The 16,133-nt window shown below is 27.7% G+C and overlaps 1 protein-coding gene across 1 annotated transcript in view; it reads left to right on the top strand.

Moving 5' to 3' along the window:
• Positions 1 to 16,133, top strand: part of LOC135926804 (structural maintenance of chromosomes protein 2-like) — a 28,624-nt gene that overhangs the window by 6,000 nt on the left and 6,491 nt on the right. The window contains exons 3-6 of the mRNA XM_065462735.1: positions 651 to 851; positions 11,672 to 11,797; positions 15,743 to 15,894; positions 15,950 to 16,097. Coding sequence (XP_065318807.1) covers positions 651 to 851; positions 11,672 to 11,797; positions 15,743 to 15,894; positions 15,950 to 16,097 — 627 coding nt within the window. The remainder of the gene's footprint in view (positions 1 to 650; positions 852 to 11,671; positions 11,798 to 15,742; positions 15,895 to 15,949; positions 16,098 to 16,133) is intronic.

Below are 16,133 nucleotides of genomic sequence, written 5' to 3'. Positions count from 1 at the left end.
TAAATTTTTAAAACGGTTTAGTTCCATTCCTGTTATTTTTTAAATGATTTATATCATGGTTCGTTTCGGTAATAAAAATATTTTAAAAATTAAAACCAAATAAATGATTAAGAAAATAAGTTAAATTATTTTATTTTAAAACATAGATATAATATAGCCACATATAATTGTGCACTAAAAATATTTTATTTAATGCCAGTCTTATAGAATATATAAATATAATTTCAAAACTGTTATTACCGATTTAAAACAGTTCTAAAATATTTATCGGTTTAGTTTTTTCCTTTCAATTTTTTATAACGATTTGGTTACGGTTATGAAAATTATATTATTTCAGCTTTCCGGCTCGAATCGACAACTTTTGATAAAAGAAGCGATAACATCTTTTACATGTTATTTTTTAAAATATTTGTTAAGTTCTGTTCTATAGTTTTTATGGCTCTAACCAAACTTTGCGCCGAGTAAGGCTTAGTCAAATCTGTTCTTTTATTTTTAGGACGGCACATATTCCAAATAGGCCATATATGGAACTGGTCCAACGTGTAAAGAAAGCGAATAAATTAATTTTGTCTCTTTCTTAAAAATATAATTAAAACAATAATTATCTAAAATTATGTGAATTTTTAATTATTATTTAACTTTTATCACAGGTCAACAAGTTGATGAACGAAAACAAATGGATTAAACAAGAATCCATATTTTTTGCCAAACCAAACACCATCTACGATTTCAATTCTATGAATATTAAGGAGATGGAAGTCAAATTGGTTAGCTTGAAGGATAAAAAACAACAATTATCCAGAATTGTTAACAATAAAGCCCTCGTTATGTTGGAATCGGTGGAGGAAAAAGTTATTAAAAACTCATTTTAATTAACATTTTATGTTATTTCAATGTGCTAAATTGGCAACCTTTATGAGATTTTACGAAGTGGTAAAATGGGTGAATGCCATTTAATGAAAGCAATATAATTGCACATTATCTTAGAGACCAACCTGTAGGTTTTAGCTCTCCCGCTAACGGCGTAAGAGTTTTTTTTAGCTCAGACCCTGTGTATAGTGTTGTTAATTGGTTGGTTGTGTAAAACCCAGACCCGTGGTTTGGGTCTAAAAAATCGACCAAACCAGCTCTGAGCACGAACCCCGAGCACAGATTCGGGTCTGAACTCCGGATACCCGGGGGGGGGGGGGTATAAAATAATTTTTTTTGATATGGGTATCAAATAAAAGGTAATTAAAATATTTTTTAATGTAATAATAATAATCACTCATAGAGGGCAAATCTAGGTCTTGGGGGGTCAGGAATATTTTTATCAGCACAAAATATCGATATGGGTATCAAATAAAATTTAATTTAAATATCTTTAGATTGAAAGTATTCATTTTTTATCTTGATGGGTGTGACTTGGTCTAGGGGGGGGGGTGTAAAAAAAATATTTTTTTTGATATGGATATCAAATAAAAGGTAATTAAAATATTTTTTTATAGTAATAATAATAATCACTCATAGAGGGCGGGTCTAGGTCTTGGGGGGGGGGGGGTCAGGAATATTTTTATCAACACAAAATATCGATGTGGATATCAAATAAAAGCTAGTATAAATATCGATTGTAATAATTATACTCTAAGTAGTAGGGATGTCTTAGTTAGTCAGGAATAACACAAAATATTGATATAGAAATTAAATGGTATTTTGGTTATTATTTTCAAATATCCAGTAACAACTATTATAAAAGTAAGGAGAAAATTCTCATTCCCCTTCATTTTTAACGATCTCAGCAATGCTGATAGATGAATCAGAAATTAAGAATATCTTATGAGGTTTACCATTTTCTCCTAAATTTTAATATTTTTATAAAATATATTAATATTAAAAAAACGCATGTGAGATGTACTTTGATATTTTCATCACAAATTGTAAATTTACAAAATAAATATCTTTTTATTATTTAAACATGAATCTTTATTTTTTTTAAATTTCAATATGTAATATTTTGTTTACCCCCTTTTATTTTATATTTAATAATAATAATACTCGTTTGTTGCGTTTCGTTTCACTTCATTCACTGTAAAATAATAAAATTTGTTTTTAAAAAATATTCAATATAATAATTTTTACTTTGACTTGTTCACTTCTATTTTCCTCTAATTATGTAATATCTTTGAGAATTAAAAATAAATGATTATATAATATTAAGTATTATATTATGTTTTTGATTTAATTTTTATATTCTGTTTCAGTTTTAATGTGGTTATTTATATAATTATAAGAAAAGCGATGCTGATGTTATTTACGATTACGAATATTTTTTTGATATTAGAATAAGAGTTTTGAACATCATAATTAAAAACCAATGTGTTTTCCTTTTCTTCCGAAATTTTTTTAAAAGAAGGAAAAAATATAATTTTCATAATTATACCTGTTTTCAACGAGAATGTTGGAATAATACATTAGAGACTGGACATTTTTTTAAAAAAAATTAGCTTCAGGCTAGGTCGGGCCTAATATCTTTTAAAAAAAATTCAGCCTGGTCGGGTTGAGCCCAGGGTTGCCAGATGTCACGATTTAGCCGTGATTCTCACGATTTCATACCTAATTTTTTACTTACCCACGTTTTCTCACACTTCACGCTTTTCTCACGTTTTTTGAGTAAATTAAAATAATCACTCTTAGTCGTTTTTAAATTTTTTCAAAATATTTTTATATTTTTTTAAAATATTTAAAAACAAATATAAAATTTTAATTTTATTTTAAAATATTTAAAAAAATTGTAGTATTTGTTAATAGTTCTACTAACTAATCATATTCATTGACACAACAGAAATTAAATTTTTAGAAAGGTTATCAAGTATAATTATAATATTTTATTTTTTAATTTTAATAAAGTTTAATATTCAAAATCCTTTATTTTCAATTTTCAAATAATAAATAATATAAAATATTAAAAAAAACGAAAATATAATATTTTATGTTTTAATATATTTAAAAATGTTTGAAAAATATATAATAATACTATAAAAAAAAGAACGGAGATGGTGTGACGCAGGGAAACAAAAATGAAAAAGGGACTAAGTGTTGTCTAGGATAGCTCTTTGGCTAGAAGACTACCATTGAAACTGATATAATTAGCTTTGAGATTCGCTATGGATAATCGTTGACGAAGAAAAAAACCCTCTCGAGGTTCTTCTGAGAGTTTGCTGATTTGTGATCCTAAGTTTTTGAAAAATGCTAAGGCGAGTTTGCCGAAGGTGCCAAGAGTGGTTGATATGATTGGGATGAAGCAATGATCGTTTATTATTTCTGTGTATTTAGAAGTTTTAAGTTGTTCCTTCTGGTCAAGGATGTTGATGGCGTGGTTGGATGGGGCCAAGGGGTCAATACAGGAATAGTCTCATACCAAAAGTTGGCCTCTCCTCCATGGGATTTGAGGTCAGGACGTTTATTGTCAGATCTAAAAAGACCCTGTAGTTCTAGAGTGGAAGGAATTTGGGCGGATTTCAGTGCATGTTGGATGATTGTATTACATTGCTTGTGTCTGATGAATCGTCTATTGCAGGAGCGACAATGTAAACTATGTCTACCCTTCGAGTCAACTGGCGAGTTGCACCCTGAGCAGATGTGAGGGTGAGTGATGGAACAATTTAGACGAATGCCGATGGCGTGGGTAAATTCATTGTTGGATAGTTGAAGCTGAAGATTGGTAGATGGGATGGCCTCAAGAAACTAATGTCCCGTACCATTGAGCAGGGAAGAGAATAGGGTGCGGTCGGTAGATTGCATGCTAGATAAGAGAGTTTCAACGCAGCGAGCAACCACTGGTGCATCCCAATCTTTCTGTCTATGGGTTGTGGGGGGATGAGAATCAGCATTGATCCTTGTTTTCCAAATATCCATAGCCACGATTAAGGAAAGGTCTTCTTTAGAATTATGAGCGGTGGTTATTGGCTTTGTCAAGAGACTACTCGATATGAAAATAGTTATTGCTAAGTCATGTGGAGATCTGATGCCGAGACCACCAAATTTGGTTGGAAGAGTTGCTTGGGCCCAAGCGGTTTCGTTGAATCTGATATTTACTATTTTTTCGGTTAAGTCCTTTATTCCTTTTTCGTAAGTTTGGAGAGGAATAGGATATTTAAAAATTGGTGTTGACCGAAGTGCATAAAGAATCCTTGGTATGAAAAAGAAATTTTTTAGCAAAAAAAGGGACTTGTGTGATGGAAGTAGTGTAAAGATGTCCTCCAGTTTAAGGAGTATGTCAAGTGTGGAATGAAGAAAGGTGCTTATTGCCTCGTGTCCTCCTACAGGCGATCCTAGATGTGTTAATTCAACGCTTGATGTGAATTTGAAATCGTGAGTGTTGGGAGCATTAGAATTTAAATGTGAGAATTCAGATTTGCTCTGGTTAAGTGAATTTAAATAACTATACATTTCTTTTATTGATTTTATCAGAGTTGTTAAACGCTATTTTTAAAAGTAGCGCGCTACCGCTATAGCTATTTGTCAAAAAAAGTAGCGCGCTACCCCTTTCGCTATTTTTCAAAAAAGTAGCGCGCTATTAGCTACTTTTTATAAAAAAAATTTAGAAACAATTTTTTTTTGCTTATAATGTAAATGTATAATAAATAATATATAAAAATCAACATTTATAAATATAAAAATATAGTTAGTTTAGATTAAAAAAAAAAGCAATATAAATAAATATTTATTTTAATTTGTTGCATTTTAATAATAATATCATTTCAATATTATCATCCCCGTCTAGAGCGACGATCAGAAAGTATAAGCTTTGCTTTACTAAATAATCTCTCGACACTAGCACTTGAGGGCAAGGGGGTATTTAATTTTATATTTAAATTTTTAATATATGAAAAATTATCAAAAATATTCATTTCACTATTTTTTGATTGAAAAAAAGATCAATTGGATTTTCTATTAAATCATCTTTAATTTCCAAAAAATTATTTGAGGATGTCTTCGTGGTAGATACTCGGCAATCTATGTTTGTTGGAGTAAGATTATTCAGCTTCGCCATTAGCCTATCGCGTTGATGTTTGGCATCATCGGAATTTATATATGGCCAGTTTAGTTTAAACTTTGGATGAATCATTGCCGCTAAGACATTGTCATCATTGTATAAGTTTGGGAAGTTACAAAAATAGAGTATTTTAAATATATCTTAATCATAAAATTTTATAAATTTTTTAGCTTTAAACATTAAGTTAGAATAAATCTTCAGTCAAAATCAAAACAATATAAATTTTATTTACCTTCTCTCAATGCCTTTTAACAGAGAGTCTACTAGGGGCTGGCATAAGATTAGATTATTCAATCTCTTTAATTTGGTATTTAGGATACTTAAAGTGGGAACATAATACCCCATCTCCATATTATCCTCACCTACAAAATTTCAAGGGAAACAGCAACTTATTGCATAACCTAAAAAATTAAAATGATATGGAAATGAATCATTATTAATTAGAATTACTTCTGTATACTCTTTTATAAAAGTATGCTCTTCATCGTTAATATATTCAATTTCAACAAGATCACAGAGATAATTAATCTCTAATCTTCTTTCCTCCAGAAAAAAAGCGATTAGTTTTATTGCTTGGTATAGAGAATTCCATCTTGTACGATTAGGGGTTAATAAATACCTCCCTAATTTTTTTTTAAACATGTCAGAACTTTTAGGAGATTTGTTCTGCTTATTCCATAAAGTTTGACATTTATAAAATGTCGATCTTGACACCCTTTTAAAATCTTCATCATTTAAAACTCCTTCAGCATCTAATGTTGCTATCAAATTTAAATTATGACAGGAGCATCTCTGATGGCTGGGTAACATTGTGGAGTTAGTTGAAGATCCTATAGAATATTGATTAGATTATCATGTATTATAAAATAATTTAAACCGGCATCAACACCTATTTCCTCCTCTTCCAATACATGTTGACTATCATTCTATATCTCATCTTCAGCATTATCCTAACCAAATATTCTATATTCATATTAAATAGGACAAATTAAATTATTCATCCAGTTTTAATAGAAATGTCTAGTAATATTTATCAAAAATGGAGTGGAAAAATCATTTCTTAGTATTCTAAATTTTGAACCTCAGGAATTATAATGTAACTAAGCAAAAGTATTTTATCAAATGAATACATTGAATGAATTCCCTGTACTGTATATAAATTGATGGCAATTAATCAATAAGAAATAAATATAGTAAAAATCTAATCATCCATGAAATACTCAATAACCATATCTTAATAAATGTTAGATTAGATCAATGACACTGTACAATAAAAATTAATGAAATAATTCACCTCTGTTTTATATTTTATTAGTTAATTTCACTAATTTTATTTATAATTTGATATAAATTATGATAATCCTAATATTACTAAAATATGTGTGTATTTAGTTAATAAAAATTCTATAAATAATGTGAAATATTAAAATACTAAATATTTTATAGATTAAATAATAATCATTCCATTCTGATTAATTTACTGCCCAAAAAATCATAACTTAAAATAAATATTATAAATAAATTTGTGATATAACCTAAATGCCTTCTGGTAGTTAGACCCATTATCAGTAACCATCTTAAACTTTATTATGAATCCTAAAAGACTTGTGGATGTCAATAATTTTATTTGCAAGTACGTCATATGTCTGGCATCCTATATTCCTTTAAGGGTTAAGGCACAGATCTTCTTTTTAAAGTCCTAGGGTTTAACCAATGGCCTGTGATTCCCAAATAAGCTCTAAAAATATTTAGTCAGATCAATTTAACTGTTGTGCCAGGGGATAAAGTTTTAATCATCATAGTAAATGATGGATTATCAACCAAGGACAATGGCTGAACTGTGTCAATAATTACTTTATCAGCCAATTTTTGTGAAATATTGGCATGTTTATTATCATTAATTTGGTTTGAATAGTATTTGTCTTTTTTAATGAAGATTCTCCTATACCATTTTTTCTCTATTTCCTTATAGCAATTGGTGTGAACATTCTAATAAAATAAATAATATTATAATGTAAAAATAACAATTTACCTTTAGGTGTTTCTTCAGGTTATAGCTACTCGATTGATTTGATGATATATTTTTTTTACATTTTAAGCACAGGAATTTGAATCCAGATTTTGTTTTAATATTTATTTTAATATTTATTTTAAATCTAGGGAATGGGAAATCGTTATTAGAGCTATTAAGTACATTTTCTTCCATGTCTGAATCACTTTCAAGGATTTGGATATCCATGGGCGATGCCATTTTAGATTATTAACACAGATTGAAAATATAAATTAAAAATTGAAAATATATTTAAATTTCAAAATTAAATAATAAATTATAAAAAATATATTTAATTATGATATTATATTTAAATTTTCATATTTATACTTACATTCATTATATTTTTTAAAAGTAGCGAAGTAGCGCGCTAAAAAATTAAATAATTTTAAAAAAAGTAGCGGCTATTAGCTATAGCTATCAAAAAAGATAGCGCGCTACTTTAACAACTCTGGATTTTATAAATCTTTTATTAAAACTCGTGAAATAAATTAAGGGCAAATATTATAAAAGATCTAAAAAACATCATCCGTTTTCAATACTAACGGGTGCATATAGAATAAAGGTAATATAAAAACATTTCCCTTATTACTTAGATACTTCAACAAAAAGAATGGAATAAATGTTTAATTACTTAAAATTTTTTCGTCTGACAGTGAAACCCCTAAAGAAATATCTAGATGCTTGCTAGAAAATTTAAAATTCGCTGAACTTGAAATTGCTATAACGGCCTATTGTGCAGATAACGCATCTGTAAACTTTGGGAAAAATTAAAGGATTTAGACAGAATTGAAAAGCCTTAGTAATAATATTATACCAATGGGTTGTATATGCCACATTCTTCACAATTCGTTTAAAAAGGCCATAATTTTTCTTAAATATGATATTAAGAGTATAGTTATTAAATGCTATAATGAATTTAGCAACTCGACAAAAAAGAGTTACAATTTTAAAAGAATTGGTAGAATGGTGCAATTTAAAATGGTCAGTGACTTTGCCATGTTCCAACACGCTGGCTTACATTAATCCCAGCGATTAAGCGGATGCTTAAGTATTTTCAACCCCTTAAAGAATATTTTTTATCATTATCAGCAACCACACCAATTTTGAAAATAATTTTTGGAGATGATTTTGCAGAGGCATATTTAGGTGTTGTCCTAAACGTTGGCACTTTAGTCAATAACATAAATTTACAATTGCAAACTGAAGATGTATTAGCAATATATATACATGATCTTATCCAAAAACTAAAGAATTTATTAAATTCAAAAATTTAACAAAATTTTTATGGGAGCGTTTCTAAAAATATTTTACAACATAATAATGATGTAGAAAAGGCAATAAATTTCAAAAATGAATTAAAGATATTTATAAAAAATATTATAGAATATGTAGAAAAACGTTATGATATTATAGATAATATATGAAAATATCTTAGCCCTATGACATTAATACAATGTCCAGAATTTGAACATTACAAAAAATTATTAGTAATTATAAAATGCTAAACATAGATACAGAAATTATCTTTGAGGAATATTCACAATTTTATTCCTATTATGAAGAAAAATAATCAAAAAACAATCACATGAATACCCAAGAAAAATGGATGGATTTTCTTTCTAATAAAAACTTACCATTGATAGAGAAAATATGCAATTTTATATTTTCTATTCCACATTCAAATGCTTCATCAGAGAGAATATTCAGTCTAATGACTACTGCTTGGCGAAAAGAACGTCAGGTTAAATAAAATATAACTATTCATGCAAAGAGTTTTCAATCCGATGGGAAATCTTTATTGCCTCTTTAAAATCATCCATAAAATATAATAATTAATATTATGCTATATTTATAAACATGAGAAAATTATATATCATAATTGTTATTAGATAAAGAATTTTCATTGTTTTTAAAATCTTGTTATATTAAATATAACATATTAACTTAGATGAGTATGCTAAATCAATTACTCCGGCCGAAGTCCGGTTAAAAGCGGGCAAATTGGTGGGTATGGGGAGGGGGCGAAGTCCCTTCTAAAATAAAAACTCACGTTTTCAATAGAAGAATATCTGGCAACCCTGGTTGAGCCACGAAATTTTTTTAAATATATCTAAATTTAACAATTTTATGTTGAATTTTTAATGTAAAATAAAAATATTTGATTATGTTTATAGAAACTAGAGGCTTTAATATCACATCTATATTTTAGATTTTAAAATCATGTGAAAATATATAATTTAATTTTTTTATCACATAAGAAAACATGGTATTTTATTCAATAAATTAGCTACAGATACTTAATTTTATTATTAAAAAAACCGAAAATAAAAATTATTTTTTAATAATTATATTATGAAATATTCGTCCTCTAGTTGATGAAATTAAACAAATCCCACTTCGTATCTATCTAACTAGGATCAGGATGGTATAGCTGGAGATAAACTCTCAGCTAACCTAATTTTAATCCTATTTGATATTTATAAGCCCTAAGTGGTCCCGATTAAAAAATTCTTAACCATAAGCTGAGTTGCTTGCAGGATTTTACTAAGTTCGATATTATTGATAAATATTTTTTATTTGAAATATTTGAAAGAACATTATTCATCTGGACTCCGGGTCGGCCTGAGAACATAAGAGGGTCGTAAAATTTACGACCAAGCAAATTAACAACACTACCTGTGTATTCGACCCATATTTTTTTTTCATATATTGACCGGCCTGGAATTTTGTAAATTGCTTCAAAGGAAAATTGAAAATATTAGCAGCAAATTAATATTTAACACTCCATTGTATTATTTATCAATCAATTAATTCATATATTTGAATTAATTTTTTATAAACCGCCCTGCCCGGTTTTGTAAATTTAGGTCTCTTATAATTATATAAAAATAATATAAATAAAGAACAGACCATTCATATAATTTTTAAACATCGAACAGGTGCAAATGGTCTAGCGGGCTGTAATTTAAAAAACATTGGGTTGTAGATTAAATTTTTTTAATCTATTGGGATTTCATTTAAGTCGAAATTAATATTTTAGATCATTTAATATTCAATTTTTTTCCTCAGTTAAATCTATGATGGAAGTTTAACCATCTTTATTATATTATTGGCACTTAAGCAAATTTTCGAAGCTAACACAAAAGATAAACAACTGTATTAGTAATTGGTGTACCATGATTTTTTGTAAATTGTAATTATAAATTATTTTTTTCGAAATTCATCTTTATTGTTAAAGTAAAATTTAATTAAAATACATTTTTAAAGAGTTAATATTTATTATGAAAAGTAGGGAAATCGCTACTCACTACTTTCAAAAAGGTAGCTCGCTATTTTGCAAAAAATATATATTGCCAAAAAAGCGTACTTAGTTAACAACTAGCTGCTATTATCATTAATAAAATAAATAATTTTTCTATCCACATATAATCAGCCTATTTCACCTAGCATTACTTCTAGTATTTACATTAAAAAAACCCAATATTAATTCCAAAAATATAAGGATCGGCACCGATATTTAGCCTTTTCAAATATCGGATTGGGTCGATCTTTTTTAAAAACCCAATCCGATCCTATATTTTTTATTGTTTTGGGTTATTTTATAATTGTACATAAAATCATATAATATTTTTTATTTTATAAATAATTTCATAATAATAAATTAATGAAAGGAACCAATATACATATTTGTTGTAAAATAGTTTAAAATTTTATACTCATTTTGTTTCCGGGAAATTTACATCCCTAGGAATGACCTTGTTAGAACAAAACAAGAATGCATTAAGGTTAGAAGAATGACTGCATCCAAAAATACTGATATCTTAATCTGTATATCACATGGAGTTATACATAATGAAGGTTGGTAAGAATAAAAGGATTTTAAAATATCTAACGAGTCACATTCCGTTTGAGGTATAGGTAATAATATTTTGGTTAAAATTTTGATTTGGCCCTTTTAAAAATTCGGCTAAATGGAACTGTTTAACAACACTACATTCACCCATAAACATTGTAACTTATGAAAAATAAAATACACAATCATATTATTCCGTATTTTGGATCATTTTTTTTATAAATTTAAAGAATTTTTAAATACAATTACATCCATTCGTTATTGCATATTTTTATGTTAACAAGAATAAAAATTTTGAATGATAAAAAGTATATATGGAAGAGATGATAATTTTTACGCATCTTTTGAGGAAAAGAGGAAAAAATAATATCTAAAACCACTTTGGCACCATAATTCCGTTAAATGAGCTCCAGCAACTTCTTCCTGATCAATGGTTATTAGGATTTGATATCTGGGGTCTAAATAAAGTGATATATATAGAATATTATTATATAAATGAGTATCCTCTCTAAATCTCATAAGTGGGGCACAAAAATTAAAAATAAAGGATTACTACTCAGTGAATTGCGCAATGCATTGTTTGGTATTTCTATGACAAACCCGCATTGTAAACTAGTAACTGAGTACTATAGATTATTATATCTTTCACTAGTTTTTTTACTTGAATTTGTGCTTTCATTTAAATTTTAAAGTTATAATTTTTTAAACTCAATTTCAAATATTATCAAAGTATAAAGAGTTGATGAATAAAAAAATGACGCTTCTAGCCGACAAGCGTAAAATTGAGGAGCTCATCAAACAATTGGATTCCAAAAAATGTCAAACAATTCAAAAAGCGTACGTTCAAGTTAATAAGGTTATAAAAATATTTTATACATGATTATTATTTTAGATATTATTTTTATACATACTTTAGAACTTTTAGTAAATTAATTATAGATTTGTTAGTTCTTCATTAATTGCTAGTGCTGTAAACATTTCTATTCGTTCAAAACTTTATGAATAATTTTTTTTTTTATTTCGTTTAATATAAATAAATACCATATACACAATATATTAGCCATGTCTAAAATAATAATTTTAAGTGAATAAAAATATATTTTTATTTATTAAAAATAAATTATCTTCCTAATTATAGATATATATAAACTTTTATATATGATAAAAAATTAAAATATTTATAAAATACATAATTTATTATGCTTTAAATTGTGTTCAAATATTAGAAAAAAACTTAAAAATAATTGCGAAATATCAATCATAAAACATTTCCCAGTTTTTAGAAACTATATCCTTTCATCCTATAAGAAACCATCCCATTTGATACTTGGCAATTATGTCTTATCCCCTTCTAAGGTATTCAGTAGGGTGACCCCCTGGGTTCCATAGTTTTATTTATGGGAATCCATGATTTGATAACTAAAATAAAAAATGATTACTCGCTGCCCCTACATTTATGTTATATTGTTGATGGGGTCATCTTTGACGATTCCGCTGAGGTGGAAAAGGCTGTTAATATTATTAAGGCTTCCACTGACAGTCTTGGACTTTAATTAACCATCAAAACCGAATATTGCGAAAATACTATTCCATTGAGCGTTTTTGGTTTTAACCAATCCCCTTGAAAAATTTATTTCATTTGGGCTCTCCCATTGGTGAGGAGTCAGTAATTTTTTTTATTTAATGATATAGACGATATTTTTGAAAATTTAAAACGCATTCTTCCCTGTCTCTCTGTTCACATGGCCTTTTTAATTAAGAATTTTTTCAACATCCCTAAAATCCTTTACTCCCTACGATCGGGCCCATTATTTTTAGAGAGGGTACATCTAGTAAGATTGAAACCAGAATAAGAGCCATAATAATTTTTAAACATCAAGTCTTCCTTCCATGGCGGTCTTGGTAGATCCCCACTGTCAATTTCAATATGTACGTTCATTGCTAGCCACCTTCAGGCACGTAGATTAATTGACAAACATCTGTCAGTCCACGATCTTTTTTTGAATACAACTAGAACGGAGTAGACAAAATCCGTCACAACCGAACTCTGTAAAACATAAGGATTTTGATCTATCACTTATGAAAAACTCCGTTGATTACTTAGCTAGATCTATATTCATTGAATTTATCAAGGATCGGGGATATGAATTTTTAAAAATTATTCCATCTAACAATCTCAAACTTGAATTCGACAACCACGAGCTCGGCTATGATCTCTTGTAACAGGCTCTTACCATAATATGCAGCAAATGTCATACTGATGATGACAATATGGCTTTGCATCATTTACATTGCAATTGTAATCCCGGTCGGCAAACCCGATACTCGAGGTGCAATCAAATCTTATCAAAAGCACTTAGGTCAACTGGTTTTCCTACCTCATTAAAGCCTTCTGATCTCTTTTCCGATGGCAGGCGTCTTAATGCAATCACACGAATTCCATGATATGGAAATTTTTCTTGTCTGGACACGAACTCTCCTTTCATTTTTAACAAGTACGCTCTGAACCTGGTATGTGAACCCTCCTTCTAAAAAAGTGGGTTTGGATAATGACTTATATTAAAATTAGTTAAAATAATAGAAACATCATTTTTTTCGATTTAGCTTAATTAGTTTTGCCAAAAATACTTTATCATCATAATTATTATATATGATATAATACTATAATACAATTTAAAAAATAACATATTTCTACTTGAAAAATTTTATTTATGCTATTTATCATAATATCTTCTAAAATATTGTCATTAAAATTTCCCCTTAGGTCCAACAATATAAATTTTAAGGATGAGAATGATCGTTCAACGCTAACCTAGTAATTAATTTACTTTAATATAATATACTTTTGTTGCTGGGGCGCCTACAACAATTTTCGCCAGCGTGTATAATTCTGGATAAATTAAACTATTATCTTCCTAGAAGTTAAAATATTTGCATCCTTATTAATTCTAATGAGTGAAAAAATTTCTAATAATGAACCAATTGGAATATGTTCACTTTGATGCTCTGTTAATTTAATTCCTTTATATAATAACAATTTTCAAAATCATCATCAAGATCATTTGTAGTTGAAATTAATGTTGATGCATTCAATAATTTACAATTTAATGATTTATGTTTTCCCCATAATTCCGTTAAATGAGCTCTAGCAACCTCTTCCTGATCAATGGTTAATAGGATTTGATATCTGGGGTCTAAATATAGTGATGCATATAGAATATTATTATTTAAATGAGTATCCTCTCTTAATCTCATATGCCCTAATAAATCATTGGAAATATTTTATTTCCAATTTCTAAAGTGTATTTATCCAACTGCCAAATCGGAGAGGCACATTTGCTCCGATTGTTACCTTAAGTGGTTTCAAAATTACACTTATGTCATCTATTGAATCCCATTCTGTTTCCTCTAGAATAACTTCCGATGTTGTGACCTCTATTTATATTACATATTATACATAGTTATATAAAATATTAAAGCTTATATATAAATCTGTATACAGTGAAACGAGTGTTTATAATTAACAATAAAAGGGGGTAAAGATAATAAGATATTTTAATTTAATACATATTGAAATTAAATAAATGGACAAGCAATTAATTAACAAGATTAATCGTTTTTTAATAAAAAGAAAGGTAAATATATAATTTTTGATGAAAAATGAAAAATAATTTTTGATCTTCTTTGAGAATGCTAAAGTAAGATTTTTGATTAAATTTTATCTTAAAAATTCTAAATTATTTTTTGTAAAAAGTCTTTTAAATATTTGAAAATATTTTATAATTTCTTAAATATAATTATTTTGTAATTGTGTATCCATTTATTTCGATTAAAATATGATAATACTATAAATTTTTAATAACTTCGACAAAATAATTAATACATAAAAAATATAATGAATTTTATAATGTTTAGAAATTAAAATAGTTATTATAATTATTAATACAAATCAATTATAAGGATTACCTAATTAATCAGTTGTCCGCGATAACCCAACATCAAATAGCTTTGCATGTATTTGTAAAAGTTAATAAAATCATAAGGAATAAATCCGTGTAAGAGCTGGATAATATTCCCAATAATTTCATCTCTTGAATTAGGGCTAGGATTGAATGCTTCGATGGAATTAGCTCAGGTGAATATGGTGGTAAGTATTCATTCCTATCTTTATGAGCATCGATAAGATGGCTTCTATGGATGGATGCATTATCCATTACAATTATTGCATCTGGTGGTAAGACACTGATAAGCTCTGTCATAAAATCAAGAGATAATAACCCATTTTCGATTATTTTATAATGGACTACCCCTTCAGTTCAAATTGTACAAAGTATGCTTACATTTTTACCCTTAGAGGATGGGATTTTTATTATTGGACGGACATTGTATGAAGCCCAGGCGTAGATTGGTATAACATGCAAGTTTATTCCAGTTTTATCTAAGAAATATTAATTTTCTCTTGGGATATTCAAGATCTTTACACAATAGATTTGACTAATATAAATTGCCCCGGGATTACCCATATGGATATAAAATCTGCTTACCTCTATGGAAAGGAAAGGATTTTATAAGAAAATTTAGTATATAATTTGTTGATTAGAAGATTAAATATTTTTTAGAAATCATGGAACGATAAATTAAAGTTATAAGGCTATATTTTTAGTTAATTGATCAATTTTTTTAAAGAAATTTTAATATAATTCCTTATATCTTGATTATAACATATTTGGATTATTAAACGAAAGATATAATTATTATTTATAAACTTAAATTTGATATTCATTCAAATTAACTGGTTTAGGATTTTGGTTCTATATTTTCGACCCTGCTTCCTGGTTCATATGTCAAACTCACGGCATCAGAAGGTCAAACTATTCTGCAGGGCTTAGAGATTAAAGTTAGTTTTAACGATATCTGGATAGAATCTTTAACTGAATTGAGTGGAGGACAAAGGTATTTTTTTCATCATTACATATTTAATGTTTTGACATATATCAAATATATACAGATCATTGATAGCTCTATCCTTAATTTTGGCTCTACTCTTATTCAAGCCTGCTCCTATTTACATATTAGATGAAATAGACGCCGCTTTAGATGCTTCCCACACCCAAAATATTGGGATTATGCTAAGTCGCCATTTTAAAAAATCGCAAGTTTTTACATTTAATTATATTTTTAATTGTATAATA

The sequence above is a fragment of the Gordionus sp. m RMFG-2023 genome, chromosome 3 (genome assembly GCF_954871325.1).
Source record: "Gordionus sp. m RMFG-2023 chromosome 3, tfGorSpeb1-WG-v2, whole genome shotgun sequence".
NCBI lineage: Eukaryota > Metazoa > Nematomorpha > Gordioida > Chordodea > Parachordodidae > Gordionus > Gordionus sp. m RMFG-2023.
Note: the sequence above shows the minus strand (reverse complement) of the source record. Positions and strands in the feature narration are given on the sequence as shown.